This window comes from Otolemur garnettii, unplaced genomic scaffold (genome assembly GCF_000181295.1).
Source record: "Otolemur garnettii isolate 467f Iridium unplaced genomic scaffold, OtoGar3 scaffold00205, whole genome shotgun sequence".
Classification (NCBI taxonomy): Eukaryota; Metazoa; Chordata; class Mammalia; order Primates; family Galagidae; genus Otolemur; species Otolemur garnettii.
The window spans coordinates 188,051-204,411 of record NW_003852600.1 but is presented as its reverse complement, the minus strand read 5'-3'; the positions used below and the strand labels follow the sequence as shown (position 1 = coordinate 204,411).

At 37.0% G+C, this 16,361-nt stretch overlaps 1 protein-coding gene across 2 annotated transcripts in view; it reads right to left on the bottom strand.

Moving 5' to 3' along the window:
• The window catches only part of SNX14 (sorting nexin 14), a 75,849-nt gene that overhangs the window by 32,696 nt on the left and 26,792 nt on the right, over positions 1 to 16,361 (bottom strand). The window contains exons 8-17 of one of the 2 annotated variants that reach the window (XM_003801289.3): positions 13,789 to 13,945; positions 11,645 to 11,720; positions 10,862 to 10,906; positions 10,679 to 10,759; positions 10,468 to 10,582; positions 8,177 to 8,332; positions 7,708 to 7,832; positions 7,162 to 7,220; positions 5,968 to 5,994; positions 3,662 to 3,794 (exon numbers count right to left, since the gene is read on the bottom strand). In XM_003801289.3, the coding sequence (XP_003801337.1) occupies positions 3,662 to 3,794; positions 5,968 to 5,994; positions 7,162 to 7,220; positions 7,708 to 7,832; positions 8,177 to 8,332; positions 10,468 to 10,582; positions 10,679 to 10,759; positions 10,862 to 10,906; positions 11,645 to 11,720; positions 13,789 to 13,945 (974 nt within the window). The remainder of the gene's footprint in view (positions 1 to 3,661; positions 3,795 to 5,967; positions 5,995 to 7,161; positions 7,221 to 7,707; positions 7,833 to 8,176; positions 8,333 to 10,467; positions 10,583 to 10,678; positions 10,760 to 10,861; positions 10,907 to 11,644; positions 11,721 to 13,788; positions 13,946 to 16,361) is intronic. The other variant, XM_003801290.3, reaches the window with a different exon arrangement.

Below are 16,361 nucleotides of genomic sequence, written 5' to 3'. Positions count from 1 at the left end.
GGCCATTTTTTGGTTGCAGCCATCATTGTTGTTTGGTGGGCCCAGGCTGGGGATACAAACCCGCCACCTTCGGTGTATGTGACTGGCGCCTTAGCCGCTTGAGCCACAGGCGCCGAGCCATAGTTTTTCTATTTTTAGTAGAGAAGAGGTCTCGCTCTTGCTCAGGCTGGTCTCCAACTCCTGAGCTAAAGTGATCCACCCACTTTGGCCTCCCAGCATGCTGGGATTACAGGTATGAGCCACCTTGCCCCACCTGTAAATCAGTTCTGAACTTGGACATGAATGCATTTTTAAACAGAAGAAGCCAATCTGATTATTGGGCTAGAATTCATATGTTTATTTAATCCAAATTTGCACTCACATTTACTGTGTTTCCCCAAAAATAAGACACTATCTTATATTTATTTTTTCTGAAGAAGACATACTAGGGCTTATTTTCAGGTGATGTCTTCCTCTCTGTGCTGAAATGTACAGAGGTCTTATTATCAGGGTAGGGCTTATCACTAGGTCTTATTATCAGGGTAGGGCTTATATTTAACAAACGCACAGAAATCCTGCTAGGGCTTATTTTGGGGGTAGGTCTTATTTTCAGGGAAACATGGTATAAGAATCAAAGGTACTGTAACACCACACAGTGCCTACAGCACTTACTATGCACTAGGCATTATTTTCAGAGCTTCACACATATTGTTTAATTCTCCTCACAAAGTGCCTCTATAAAGACAGATACCATTATCTCCATCTCACTGTGAAAAGATGAAATCACAAATAAAGCTTCTTGACCAAGTTCGCAGAGCAAGTAGGCACTGCTGATAATGATCACAAGGTTTCTGAAAGTTTTCCACATCCCAGTGCAGGATCCCAAACCACTTTAGCCCTGGCAGTGAGACTGGCAACTCTTTCTCCTCAACTTCCTACTGGACAAAAGAGCATCTCCAAGGTCCCACAGCTTAACAAAAAGTGCTTGAAACACTAAATATTGTTTTAAACAATATTTTATTTATTTATTTATTTTTGAGACAGAGCCTCAAGCTGCCTCTCTGGTTAGAGTGCTGTGACATCACAGCTCACAGCAACCTCCAACTCCTGGGTTCAAGCAATTCTCCTGTCTCCGCCTCCCAAGCAGGTGAGGCCACAACGCCTGGCTATTTTTTGGTTGCAGCCATCATTGTTGTTTGGTGGGCCCCTGCTAGATTTGAACCCGCCAGCTCAGGTGTATGTGGCTGGCACCTTAGCTACCTAAGCCACAGGTGCCAAGCCATTAAACAATATTTTAAATATTGGGGATATCCTTAGGGCCTTCTAAACTCCAGGTGGCTCCATCTTAGTTATCTGACTGCTCCTGCCTTCTCTTTTGAGAGTTTGGGTTACATATTAGTTTGCCTGCTTCTCCTACTTTCTGTTGTTGCTATCTTTACTTCTGGTCAAGAATTTCCTTCTTCCTTGGGCCACTACAAAACAGAACTAACACTTTCAGCGTTTTAAAGCTACCTTGCTACTCCTAAAGGAAAAGTACAGCTTATATTTCAAGAAACAAGGAAGGCAAAAAATAAGTAGTACATCTTCCCCCATAAAAATCATGTTCTGAAAGTTCACAATTACATGAGTAAATAAGTACTTTCTTTGCAATATTAATTGGAGAGAAAGCAGGAAAACAAGTTGTATATATAATATAGTCTAATCTATAGGGGTAAGAAAGATAACTTTAAAAAATGAAAATCACCAAACTATTAACAGAAGTGGTTATTGGGTAATAGGATTATGAGTGATATTTAAAATTTTTGTCCACTTTTCCATATTATTAAAATATAAGACTATAACAATATGCCTAAAATTAGAAAAGAAGCATTATTTTGGAAAAGACTTCTTTCTTTTTTTTTTGAGACAGAGTCTTACTATATCCCCCCCTTGGAAGAGTGCCATGGTGTCACAGCCCACAGCAACCTCAAACTCTTGGGTTTAAGCGATTCTCTTGCCTCAGCTTCCCAAGTAGCTGGGATTACAGGCACCCGCCACAATACCCAGCTATTTTTCTGCTGTAGTTATCGTTGTTTATCCCATCCGGTGAACCCGCCAGCCTCAGTATATGTGGCTAGCGTTGCAACCACTGTGCCACAGTCGAGGAGCCAAGACTCCTTTCTTTGATCTACTCTTTCTTCTATCCACATTTCTAATGAAAAATAAGGGAATAAAAAAAAGAAAAATCTTGTATTCTGATTATCGAAAAAGGGTTTAAATAGGTTTTCTTCCATTTAAATTATTATGAAGAATTGGTGAACCTCCTCAATAATTTTTCAATGCATGAGGACAGAAGTGAAAGGAAGAGGTAAAGAGGAAAAAGGGGGTCTGTTCACTCTTCCCTCCCTACCTCTCCTTCTACTTGGCCACTGTCAATCCAATCCGTATTATTTATTCCTTTTACACCCAGATTAGTGAATTACTTAACAGTAAGGTCTATGTCTCAATCATCTTTTTATCCCCAGTGCCCAGGGTTATTAAAAGGTAAAATAAGGATCCAAAATCTCTGTTCAACAAGATTTGTTTAACAAATGAAAAGTACAAACAAGACATTATTTGCCTTTATGAGACTCATTTTCTTACAGGGAAGACAGGGCACTCTACCAAAGGCTATAAAACTCTGTCTCAAAAAGTCCCAAAACATACCAAATACATGATGGTACATGCCTTAACATACCTCTCATATGACATAACAGGGGCACAAAGAGAGGAAATGTTCAGTTCTATTTGGGACTCAGGTCTTTGGGGAACAGCTGAGTTTCAAAAATATAACTTTTCTAGGTAAATAAGGGAAAGAAAGGCATTTCAAGCAGGACAAAATGTGCAAAGGCAGAGAGAAATAAAACAGCACAGTAAGTGAAATGTGTATATAAATTACTGGAGACTTTGTTAAAATGCAAACTGATTCAGTAAGTCTACAATGGGGCCTGAGATGCTGTAGTAATACAAGTTCCCAGGTAAAGCCAATGCTGCTGGTCCACAGACCACAGACTAAGTAGCAGGGGCTGGGGCCCCTGTTAACAATGCTGTATACAGGACATGTGTGTTGGGACAACAGTAGGATATGCAGTCTCACCAAAGGACAGTAAATTGTTTACTACAAGTATCTCAGCTTGGCTCGGCGCCTGTGGCTCAAGTGGCTAAGGCACCAGCCACATACACCTAAGGTGGCAGGTTCAAATCCAGCCCAGGCCCACCAAATAACAATGACGGCTACAACCAAAAAAAAAAAAAAAAAAAAAAAAAAGGCCGGGGGGTGGGGGGGGCCACCTGTGGTCCCAGCTACTTGGGAGGCTGAGGCAGGAGACTTGCTTAAGCCCAGGAGTTGGAGGTTGCCGTGAGCTGTGATGCCACGGCACTCTATCCAGGGGGACAGCTTGAGGCTCTGTCTAAAAAAAAAAAAAAAAGTATCTCAGAAGTATCTCAGCTTAACAGGGACACTCTACCTTAATAAGCAATAATAGCATACTCAGGAATTTCAAGATTAGCAGCATGAAACCATGACGACTAATGAAAGAATGAGAAAGATAAAGGAAGTCTGAAGCAAGCAGATAAAATAGGAAAAACAACAAGCATATCTAATTTTTTATGCTATAGTAAATCTCAAGTTATACATGAATCAAAATGAAGAATTTTTACTTACAAAATCATCTTCACCTTCTGCTAAACCATAATTAGGTAACATAGCTCCCTCCATTGTGGTACTCTTAAACACTCCCTTAATTTTGCTCCCTATTCTGCTGATTCCAAATGATTCTCCTCTTTTCTGTGTGCTCCTAAATATTAAACAAAAATGTATCAAGCACATAGCCAATTATCACAACAGTCCAGTTTACTATAAAAAAATCATAAAAAAAAATGGTTTTGAAAATGGTGAACTAACAGTATAGCTAACATAACTTTTGGAGTTTTCAAACACAGATTAAATATCAACATCTCAGAAGCCAAAAAAAAGCATTTAATGTTTAAATTTGGGGAATAAATACATGAAACAATATTTATTAATAAATATTTAAATTTACCTACTATAAACTTCAAAACATTAACTGACCTAAAATTTTTAAAAGGTAAAAGCCCCCTAGTGGTATCAAGGCCTTACTGCCATACATATTTTGAAATGCGTGTAACATACAAAAACTGAGTAAGAACTGTTCAAAACAGAACATCTATTTAGAAAAACTATACAGCTAAAAGAACATAATATAAAAATATACACATAAAACCATGACCTTCTCAGTACTTGATTTTCAGATGAAACTAACAAAAAACACTTTGCTCTCTATAACTGACAAAAGAAAAATTCAACTTTATAATACTCAAAAGAGGAACAAGTACAAAATACATCTTATTTAACTTCAAGGTAATAAAGAAAAGATAAAATGCCAAAGGCAAGGGTTGACAATGAATGTAAGGATAAAAGCAAATGTTGTACAAGGAAACAGCTTACTGTGTCTTAAATATTAAATATCAGCAATTTTTTTAAAAAGTGAATTTCTATAATCCCAGCTATTAGGGAGGCTGAGGCAAGAGAATCACCTAAGCCCAAGAGCTGGAGGTTGCTGTGAGCTATGATGCCACAGTACTCTACCAAGGGCGACAAAGTGAGACTCACTCTCTAAAAAAAAGTGAATTTCTAAAAGCAGAAACAGCTAAAAACAACAAAATTAAAAGTAACAAAAATGTCCTCCATCAGAGGCTATTGCCTTATGTTTCAGCAAATAAAACTATAAAATTTATCCAATTTAAAATTCATGTTCATTATGATACTACTCTTGTAAGATTCTGTAGTAATACAAGCTCTCAGGTAAGCCAATGCTGCGGGTCCACAGACCAGTCTGCATAGCAGGGGGCCAACACACTATTAACCTTGTTGTATACCTGTGTGTTTTGAATGTTTTACTTAATATATAGCTATTATTCCTACAAGCAAAATTTAAGTTATCTACTGACATAATACAAATACAGAAATGAAACTAAACTGATCAAGTTTCAAATATACCAACTATATAATGACGTGTATTTTACATATGTCTGAGAAACACATCAAACTTACTTTAAAACTGGAAAAACACTAAGTAGTTAAGTAGCAAAAAGGGATTTAAAATACCTTATATTACCTAAACAAGCAGAAAAAATTTTTTTAAATGCACAATTTTAGACACAGTTCTGACAGAACAAATGTTTCCAAAAACAAGTATAAAAATATCATTAACATCTCTAGAACCAAGAAAGATTATCACAGTCTCTAGAATACAGAAATTACAAAACAATTAAAGCGTCTAAAATATAAGATTTTATTTTATTATTTTTTTTTTTAGAGACAGAGTCTCACTTTGTCACCCTTGGTAGCGTGCCATAGCGTCACAGCTCACAGCAACCTCTAGCTCTTGGGCTTAGGCGATTCTCTTGCCTCAGCCTCCCAAGTAGCTGGGACTACAGGCGCCCACCACAACGCCCAGCTATATTTTGTTGCAGTGTGGCCGGGGTTGGGTTTGAACCTGCCACCCTCAGTATATGGGACTGGCGCCCTACTCACTGACCCACAGGCGCCACGCTATAACATTTTAAAAACATCTCATTTGCGATTATGCCCCAAAATACAGAATCATTATAATGCTTAAGAAAAAAAAAAGCTCTCCAAGCATAAAAAATCCTAAAAATAACTTCGCAAAACCAACAACAAATATGAGTCAACAGCCTTGAAAAGATACCAGCAAAATACACAATGAAAACATCTTCAAAGTATAAGGACATCCTTATTTTGTGATAAACTATATCACACTATTTCAAAAAGGAAATATCAAGAATCAAAGCAGAGATTTACTCTAAAAGGACATCCTAAGTAACTGTGCTCTGTTTTTCCCTTTCTAGTTAGAATTAGATTGTCTGGAATGTACTTTCTGGATTTAAACAGATAATACTAAAAAGAATCACATGCTGAAGACTTACCGAAAATCATCCAAACTTAGGCTACCTCTGCAATAACAGATATGTGAAATTATATAAGAAGGGGAAAGAAAACCCAAGCATTAAACAAATTTCACTTTAGAGCACAAAATTTAAAAGCTTTACAAGTTACACAGGCTAGCATTCATCTTTGTAAAGGGAAGAAATCCTTAGGAATAACATGATAAAGGTAAGGGAAAACCAAGCACACAATAGTTTTTGTGTTTGTGCATATGAAGTCTACATTATTAAAAATGTTCTTCAAAATTAAAACAATCAGGAAATAATTCTGTCATTTTTGTCTTTAGGCATATCATTTGACACAGTGGAAAGTATGAAAGAGACTAAGCCACTAAAACTTTAGCACAAAAAACAAACCTGTATTTTCCAATATGGAATTCAGGTCCATGTTAGACATAATCATCTCACACTTCACCCTTTTTGGGGGGTTTTGAGGGTTTTTTCTGTTTGTGTCTTATTGTTTTCTGAGACAGTGCCTCACTCTGTTGCCCAGGCTAGAATGCAGTGGTGCCATCACAGCTCACTGCAATTTCCAACTCCTAGGCTCAAGCAATCTTCCTGTCACAGCCTCCTTAGAATCTGGGACTACAGGCACACACCACCATACCCAGCTACTTTTCGCATTTTTCTGTAGAGACAGGTGCTTGTTCATGCTTTGACTGGTCCTCAAACTCCTTATCTCAAGCAATCTTCCCACCTCAGCTACCCACAGTGCTAAGTTTTACAGGCAAGAGCCACTGTGCCTGGCCTATGATTCACATATTAAGAACTGTGTTTTAAACTAAAAAGCAAAGTTAACAAAAGATCCCTAAATATTAAAAAACAAAAGTTATGCTTTGGGTATAAAATGAAACACTTTTATACTCTATAAATAATCTAACAAAAAGTTTCTTCTCCCAGGCACTCAGGAGGCTGAGGCAGAAAGATCGCTTGAGCCCATGAATTTGAGTTTGCTGTGAGCTAGGCTGACATCATAGCTCTAGCCTGGGCAACAGAGCAAGAATGTAAAATTAAATTAAATTAAGTTAAAGTTTCCCTTAAAAAGAAAACTACTTTCTTAAATTCTGAGTTATCTATGGATTTCGTTATGTATGTAGTCCCTAAATACCTACTGAAGACGATGATGCTATCACAGAATGATAAGCATCAGCAAATTTAAACAAATATACAACCTACCTGTTGAATTTTGAATTGCGTGTTGGTGATTCTGCACCTCTTAAGAGTTGTCTGAAATACTTCAAAAAGTGAATAATTATGGTTTATTAAATTAGTATTTAAAAGTGAAACATGCTACTTTATCTTACTATTTTGCAATTTTTTAAAAAAGATATTTAAATCAAGTGAATACAACCACAGTCAAATAGGGTAAGGGTGAAAATGATGCAAATGGAGATAATGTCCACAGGTCTATAAATAATGTAAGCACAAGAGGAATGGGGTTTCTGTATCACTGCAGTACTACAAAAGCTACTTGGGCATATAGCAAATCAGGCAGACCAATTTGGTCCCAATCTACCCAGTCACATAAACCCAAACATGTTTCTGGTATAGAGAATTGTTTTTATGAATAACTTGGAATCTCCAACAAATTATAGAGTAGAAAAGAGTATTCACTTTGTTAATATCGTTTTTTCTATTTTGTTATTTGAATCACTCATCTAAGAAATCAGAGCCACTATTAAATTCTATATGAAAATCCTCAAAGTTAATATTTCAACTTACCTCATCACTGTGGCAGAACATAGGGGTGAACACATTCTCCAAGAGAGAAAGAACATGTTCATATGCTTCAAAAAGACATCTCATTGTTTGAAGTTTCACAACATCTACATATGGACCTTCAGCAACTATTTAAAAAATTATATTGTAGAAATTATTTATAGATAACATATATATTGTTCTGAAATTCGTTACAGTGAAAGAGCATAAAAAGAATCTTAAAACTATGCTTTACAAACTCCACTGTAAGTACATTAGAACAAGAAATTAGAACACAAAGCTCTAGTTCTGACAAACTTTAGTCATGTCAATCAGGAATAAGTTTCTTTCTCAAAACTTTCCTCTTATTAGCAAAATAGGATAATAACTACCCATGTAACTCACACAGCTATTGCAATAACAGAACTTTGGGGAAAACTCTTTGAAAACTATAAAACAGTGGAAGAATTCGTTCTCATCATCTTTGACTTACTTCTTTGAATCTCTTCCACAATGAAGGGATCAAATCTAATTTTGTCAATACTTTCATCCAAACAGTAAGTTTTATAAATCTTCTGCAACTCTTCATGAAGAGATAGCATTTCATCATTTGATAACTCTGGCCGCAAAATCCTATCATTAAATTCCTCTAACAGATGAGAGAAAGAATGAGAAAAAATAAATTATTTTAATATAAAGCTATTAATGAAACCTTTACATTCCCATTCTAACTAATGGCAGCAATGAGAAGCAATCTAATTCATTTTAAGTTTTTAGACAAAATTTGAGTAAAATAACTATTCCAATAACAGAGAAATAGTCAATTTTTATACAATATGAAAAACCTGAATACAAAAAGAGCAATACAAGTTTGCTAAAATTTAGAGTAGTAAACATACTCCAAACAGTTTATTTATTTATTTTTCTGCCCTGGGTAGAATGTCATGGCATCATAGGTCACAGCAACCTCAAACTTCTGGGTTCAAGCAATCCTCCTGCCTTACCCTCCCACCACAATGCTTGGCTAGTTTTTCTATTTTTAGTAGACATGGGGTCTCACTCTTGCTCAGGTTAGTCTTAAACTCCTGAGCTCAAACAATCCACACACCTCAGCCTCCTGAGTGCTAAGATTACTGGCATGAGCTACTGCGCCTGGTCTTCAAATACCTTCTTTGAAGAATATATTGCATTTATTTCTTACACCAAAAAAGTTTTAATATTTGAAATTAATTTACTAAATAAAAATGAAGACTTCTTTTAGTTCTTAGCAATGCTTTTAAACCAGCAGTTCTCAACCTGTGGGTTGTGACCCACAGGAACTGTATTAAAGGTTGTGGCATTAGGAAGGTTGAGAACCACTGTTTTAAACAATATTTCTTTCTATCATGGAAGTTATAGTTTAATATCAGAGCTAACAAACTCATTTTTCTAAAACGAGACATGGCAGGCTGGGCATGATAGCTCACACCTACAATCCTAGCTCTCTGGGAGGCCAATGTGGGGGATCACTTGAGACCAGCCTAGGCAAGAGACCCTGTTTCTACTAAAAATAGAAAAAGTTAGCCAAGCATAGTGGACAAGTGCCACCTAGCTACTCAGGAGGCTAAGGCAAGAGGATCATTTAAGCCCAGGAGTTTGAGGTTGCTGTGAGATAGGCAGATGCCATGGCACTCTACCTTGGGCGACAGAATAAGACTCTTTCTCAAAAATAAGATAAAATAATTAGATGCATTTAAACTAATCTTTCATAGACAGTTCATAAAGTTTTCATAATCCAATAATCCATAATGTTTCAGAGTTTACAATCAAAATGAAACATTTTCATATTTGATAATTTGATCAAAATAATCCTTAATAGAAACTACAATAGAATGACGTTGACATGGGCTACTCATTGAGGTCTTTAACAGTTTTTTGTTTTGTTTTGTTTTTAAAGAGACAAGAGTCTCACTGTTACTGTTTTGTTTTTAAAGAGACAACAGTCTCACTGTTGTACACTGGAATGCAGTGGTACAATTAAAGCTCATTGCACTTCAAATTCCTGAGCTCAAGCAATCTACTGGACTCACCTTCCAAAGTAGCTAGGACTATAGGCACATTCTGCCACACTTAATTATTTTTCAGTTTTTTGTAGAGGCAGAGCAGGGTCTCACTGTGTTGCCCAAGCTGGTCTCAAACTCTTGGGCTCAAGGGAACCTCCCTCCTTGGCCTCCCAAAGTAGTAGGATTACAGGCATGAGCCACCATGAAGGAACTAAATTTTCATTATACAAAATTTTTAGGTCTCTCCTGCTACCAGAATTTAATCGAAATCAATGAACGATTATAATCTTTCCCATGGTAGAAAGGAGTGGGCACTTGAAAAAAAACTCACAGGTGCTCTGATTATCTAATGAATCACTGAAAGATGGCAACCACATCAGATCCGATCTGAACATTCAACTACATTAAAAGTTTAAAAATTAATTCAGTAGGCTTGGTGCCCATCCTCAGTGGTTAGGGTGCCAGCCATATACACTGGGCTGGTGGGTTTGAATCTGGCCTGGACCTGCTAAACAACGATAACTACAAGAAAAAATAGCCAGGTGCTGTGGTAGGCACCTGTAGTCCCAACTACTTGGGAAGCTGAGGCAAGAGAATCACTTAAGCCCAAGAGTTTGAGGTTGCTGTGAGCTGTGATGCCAGGCATTCTACCGAGGGTGACAAGAGTGATAGCTACACAACTCTGTCTCAAAAAAAAAAAAAAAAAAAAATTACTTCAGTAAAATACACAGGTAAGCCTCACCCACAGTCAGACAAAACTGCAGGACGTGAACTGCTCCTTCTTGTTTCAGAAAATTCATGAAACGAAACAGAAGATCCTGCTGCTCTCTGATTTGCTTCAGTTCTAACTTCAGCACCTTGACACATTATGGGAAAAAGAGTATGTTGAAGCTACATCAATGCATTCTCAACTTCTTTATATTAAAAAGAATGTTGTTGCTGAAAATACTTACAGACGGCTTTTTATTTCTAGGTTCTGCAAATTTCTGCAAGAATGGAACCAAAGGAGAAGCTGGTTCAGTTGCTTTTTCAGGCTTTAAAGAAAGAGAATTATTCACTCAGTAACACCTCCACTTGATATACAGAATCAAATTGCAACATAAACTGAAGTGTTCTCTAATATGTTCAATACTCACTGGACTGTCATCTATGAAGATGATAAGCAAATGATTCACAGTATCCTAATGGAAAACAATAAACTAAAGTCAACATAATTTCACTACTGTATTCTGCCCAGAGTTCTCAGGACTTTTATCCTATTATGAAAGTTTTCAGAAAAAGAAACAAATGGAACAGTGGCAAAGCATCTGCATTTATGTATTACAAAGAGACAAAGACTTCACAAAAAATATACAATGCAGATTCTTAACCTCTGTGGAAGTGGGCAAAAAAAGCTATTCTGATTTTGGCATTTTAAATGTTTATAAATTATTCCTGTTTCTTCAAAATCTTACTGGATCAATGGCAGAACCATCCCAAGAGCCCATGATAGATAAATGGGTAAGCAAAATGTGGCAGATGCACACAGTGGGCTGTCATCCAGCCTTGCCAAGGAAGCCAATTTTGAGGCAGGCTATAGCAGGGACAAACCTCGAGGACATCATGCTAAGTGAAATAAGCTGTTCACAAAAGGACAGATACCATGTGATCCCACTTATATGAGGTGCCTAGGGTAGTCAAATTCCTGAAGACAGAAAGCAGATTGGTGGTCACTAGTGCTGAAGAGGGGATGAGGAGTTATTGTATAATGTATACCATTTCAGTTCTATAAGAGTTCCAGAGATGAGTAGTGGTGATGGCTGCACAACAATATGAATATATTTAATACCACTGAATTTATACACAAAAATGTTTAAGATGGTCAATTTTACGTTAAGTGTATTTTACTACAATATAAAAAAATATATATTTAATCTTACTGGATCAGCTAGGAAATCCAAAGAAGGAAGGAACACAGAACCAGACAGAATCTCTCTTATAAGTAAGGTCAAGGATCTGGAAAAAGATAATAATTGTGTGTGTGTATATATATACACATATATAGCAATTTAAATTTGTTCTTAACTTTCTTTTCATATGTTATTTTTTTTTTTTAAATAAAACCTTGCTCTGTTGCCCAGGCCAGCTTGTAGTAGCATCCTCACAACTCACTACAACTGCCAACTCCTGGGCTCAAGTAATCCTCCTGCCTCAGCCTCCCAAAGTGTTGAAATTAGAGATGTGAGCCACCACACCTGGCTAGTCTTAACTTTCTAGTACACAGGATTTACCTAAGAGTCTTGTTACAATGCAGACTATAATTCAGTAGGCCCCAAGATTCTGCATGTCTGACAGGGTCCCTGGTAACATTTCATGCCACTGGTTTATAGATCACACTTTGAACAGCAAGGACTTAGAATCCTTACGTGGCTAAAAAATAATACTATTTTTTTTGTTTTTTTTTTTTGAGACAAGGTCTCACGATGCCTCCCTCGGTAGAGTCCAGTGGCATCACAGCTCACAGCAATCTCAAACTCTTGGGCTTAAGCGATTCTCTTTCCTCAGCCTCCCAAGCAGCTAGGACTACAGGAGCCCACCACAACACCCGGCTATTTTTTTTGTTACTGCTGACATTGTTGTTTAGCAGGCCTGGGCTAGGTTCGAACCCGCCAGCCCCAATGTATGTGGCCAGCACCCTAACCACCAAGCTATGGGTGCCAAGTCAAAAATAATACTATTTAAAAGAAAAAAAGTATTCCCCTAATAGGAAAGATTTGAGGGACATTAAAAAAGAATTCCTATCTGAGAATATTTTAAATGTTTAATATATATTTAAATTAATGTTTAAGGCTAATACGTTTAGGCCAGGTATAGTGGCTCACATCTATAATTCTAGCACTCTGGGAGGCCCAGGCAAGAGGATCTGTTAAGCTCAGGAGTTCAAAACCAACCTGAGTGAGAACAAGATCCCATCTGTACAAAAACTAGAAAAGTTAGCCAGGCATCATAGTGCATGCCTATAGTCCCAGCTCCTCCAGAGGCTGAGGCAGGAGAATCACTTGACCCCAGAAATTTGAGGTTGCAGTGTGCTACAATGAGACCACTGCACTCTACTCTGGGTGACAAGGCAAGACTTAGTCTCAAAAAACCAAACAACAAAACAAAATAACTAGTATGTTTAATAGAATAATTACCTTATAATTGTAATTATAAATTAATATCATAAACTAATCTAGGATAATAATCTTTTAATTATTAAAATATTTTTAAGAACAAAATAAAAACTTAAAACAAAGTAATAAAGTATACCACTAAAGATAAGTTGTGGCTTCTCCTATAAGGATTATTAGAGTAAGAGCAACAAAGTAACTTCTGGAATAATCTAAATATGCTCCTGCCAGAAAAAAGGAGAAAAGACTAGAATTATTTTTTCTAGCTAAAAACCTTGAAACCCAAACTTGTCTATATAGTTTGTTCAAAGGTTTTTGCCCATAACACTTACAAAGTGCAAGCCTTTAAAAAGCAACACTAAGGAAATAAAACATAATGTTCTCAATAAGAAAACCAATTTAAGGCTGGCATGGTGTCTCAAATCTATAATCCCAGCACTTTGGGAGGCCAAGGCAGGTGCATCTCCTGAGCTCAGGGGTTGGAGACCAGCCTAAGCAAAAGTGAGACCCTGTCTCTAAAAACAGTGGGCACTGTGGTAGGTGCCTATAGTCCCAGCTACTTGGGAGGCTGAGGCAAGAGAATCACTTGAGCTCAAATGTTTGAGGTTGCTGTGAGCTATGACAACACCACACTCTACCGAGGATGACAAAGTGAAACTGTCTCAAAAAAAAGAAAAATGATTAATTTTATTCATATTTATTGACACTAAGATCATTTTTCAAAAAAAAAAAATCTAGGCAACATACCACACCACAAACACTTAGCACCTCAACTGGTATTTTAAGACCTGATAAATTACTTTTTTCAAATGAATAATTTGTCCATATCATAGGCTAACCTCAAGTTTTAGTGCCCTCCTACCATAGTCAAGAACAGAAGAACACTACTATGGTATCTTCTAGTGTATTTATACCTGCAGTCTGTTGCTTTAGGAGGCAAAATATATGGAAAAAGTAGTTCAGTAAGTTTCCTTAAATAGTGTAATTCATCTCTTCGACTTCTCAAAGCAACGTGAAGCTCTGGACCATATTCTTCCAAAGCAGCCTGCTGTAAAAACTCCGTATTTTTTACTATAAAAAGAGGTTAAAAATAAACACTGAAAACCTTGTTAATGTTAATAAAGCAACATTAAATCACTTCAACCATTTCTACCAACAGAGAGAAGAGAATCTAATCTAGTCAATCCTTTTCTAGCCCCTTTTGAATATATATTCTACAGGGAAATTTTTCAGAAACGGATTACAAAGAGATTCCTCTGCATTTTGCTTGAGTACATAGTCCCTTTCCCCCTTGCAAACAAGAATTTAAGCCCATGGTTCCACTTTATAAATTACATAAAATAACACAAATTATTTTTTTTTAAATGAAAGAAAACCTAGAAAACATCTTTTAGTACACACAAGGTTTCTGTTATCAAATGTTACAACTTGTTCATCCTCCACAAATACAAAAAATGCCTACTCAAAATTCTTTAATTATAACTGCTTCCACATCAATATCATCCAAGTAACTTTTTAAGCAATTACATTAACTGGGTTCTTGGGTTAAGATCTGATCTTCTGCCCAGAGCACAGAATACAAGTATAAAACTATATAAGGCAGAAGTCTGTAAATGAATAGATTTCTTAATAAATATTAACTGATGATAAAAGTTGTGTTAATACAAAGTTTTATTTTTTATTTTTTATTTTTTTTGAGACAGAGCCTCAAGCTGTCCCCCTGGGTAGAGTGCCGTGGCATTACAGCTCACAGCAACCTCCAACTCCTGGGCTCAAGCGAGTCTCTTGCCTCTGCCTCCCAAGTAGCTGGGACCACAGGCGCCCGCCACAACGCCCGGCTATTTTTTGGTTGCAGCCGTCATTGTTGTTTGGCGGGTCCGGGCTGGGGATTCGAACCCCCCACCTTAGGTGTATGTGGCTGGCGCCTTAGCCGGTTGAGCTATAGGCGCCGAGCCAATACAAAGTTTTTTAAAAGCCCGGGCATTAAATTAATATTTTAAAACTTAAAAGTAATAGTATTCTGTCATTTTTATATACCTCAAAAGACTAAGTAGAAAGATAAATCATACTTTCCCCTTTCTGCACTAAGATAAATCATGCTTCCCCCTTTCTGCACTCTGTATCACATTTTAAGACCATGGAGTCTGTGTGGGTAATCTTAACCCTAATTCAGTAGCATTTACTTTAAGACTATTTCCTTCTATTTTTATGGAAAAGAGAATGCAAGCATGCTCACACACACAAAAAGTCAATATGTGCATTCTGCAGTTAAGTACTAAGAAGGTAATGAAGGCTATCTGTGCTTGCTGTATTACAGCAGGACTGGCAAAGAATGCAGTTTTTATAAGAAATCTATTTTAAATTGTCAAGTTTTTGTTTCCTGCAAGGACATAGGCCCAGATCTTCTAGTATTTTTTTTTTTTTTGAGACAGAGTCTCACTTTATCGCCCTCAGTAGAGTGCCATGGCATCATAGCTCACAGCAACCTCCAACTCCTGGGCTTAGATGATTCTCTTGCCTCAGCCTCCCAAGTAGCTGGGACTACAGGTGTCTGCTACAATGCCCAGCTATTCTTTGTTGTAGTTTGGCTAGGGCCGGGTTCGAACCCACGACCCTCGGTATATGGGGCCAGCACCCTACCCACTGAGTCACAGGTACTGCCTGCATCTTTTAGTAATTTATGTCATATGCATAGTACTTAAAACCAGAAGACTAAGCTGTGCTAATTTCCCAGCTCTGCTTGTCTACTGATAATCGTTTTGAACAAATGAGATAATCCCTCTGAGCCTTAGAATCAAAATCAGTAAATAGTTATTAACTCTGAAAAGTCATCATGTAAAATATGTAATTATAATATTTGGTATGATTAAGCTTTATAGATAACAAATTAAACCACTAGACTGGAATCTATTCAGCATATGTCAGACATAAGAGATATTTGTAGTTCTAGGTGATAAGAAATTAAAAGGATGAGGTTAAACACCAAAAATGTTAGAAGGAGAGAGACATCTTAATTGGAAATATGAACAAAACAGAGATACTGGAATACACAGTATGGGTTAATGCCCACTAATCACTAGTGTATTTAATGCCTAATCAGTTGGAGACCATAAGAAGAAAGGAACTCAGAATCTAGGACAAGGATGTATCTTTAGGCTGAAAGACTAGAATAAGGTCCTTCAGCACAATCACTACTAAATATAAATTAAGCCAATGCTTGTACTGTATGTGTGTGTGTGTTTTTTTTCAACATTTCTAAGAGCCATATAAGTATTTACATAGACAGAAAACTTTCATATAATCCCTATACCCAAGAGGCACATTCAGCAGAGAAATGAAGCGAGTAAGGACAGCAAAGTATAAAGAGAGGAGCTTTTACCTCCTAAATTATGCTCAACTGCAGAGCCAGAGAATTAGGAAACAAATCTATACATTAAAGAAATAAAGGCTCGGCGCCTATAGCTCAACCAGCTAAAGCGCCAGCCAC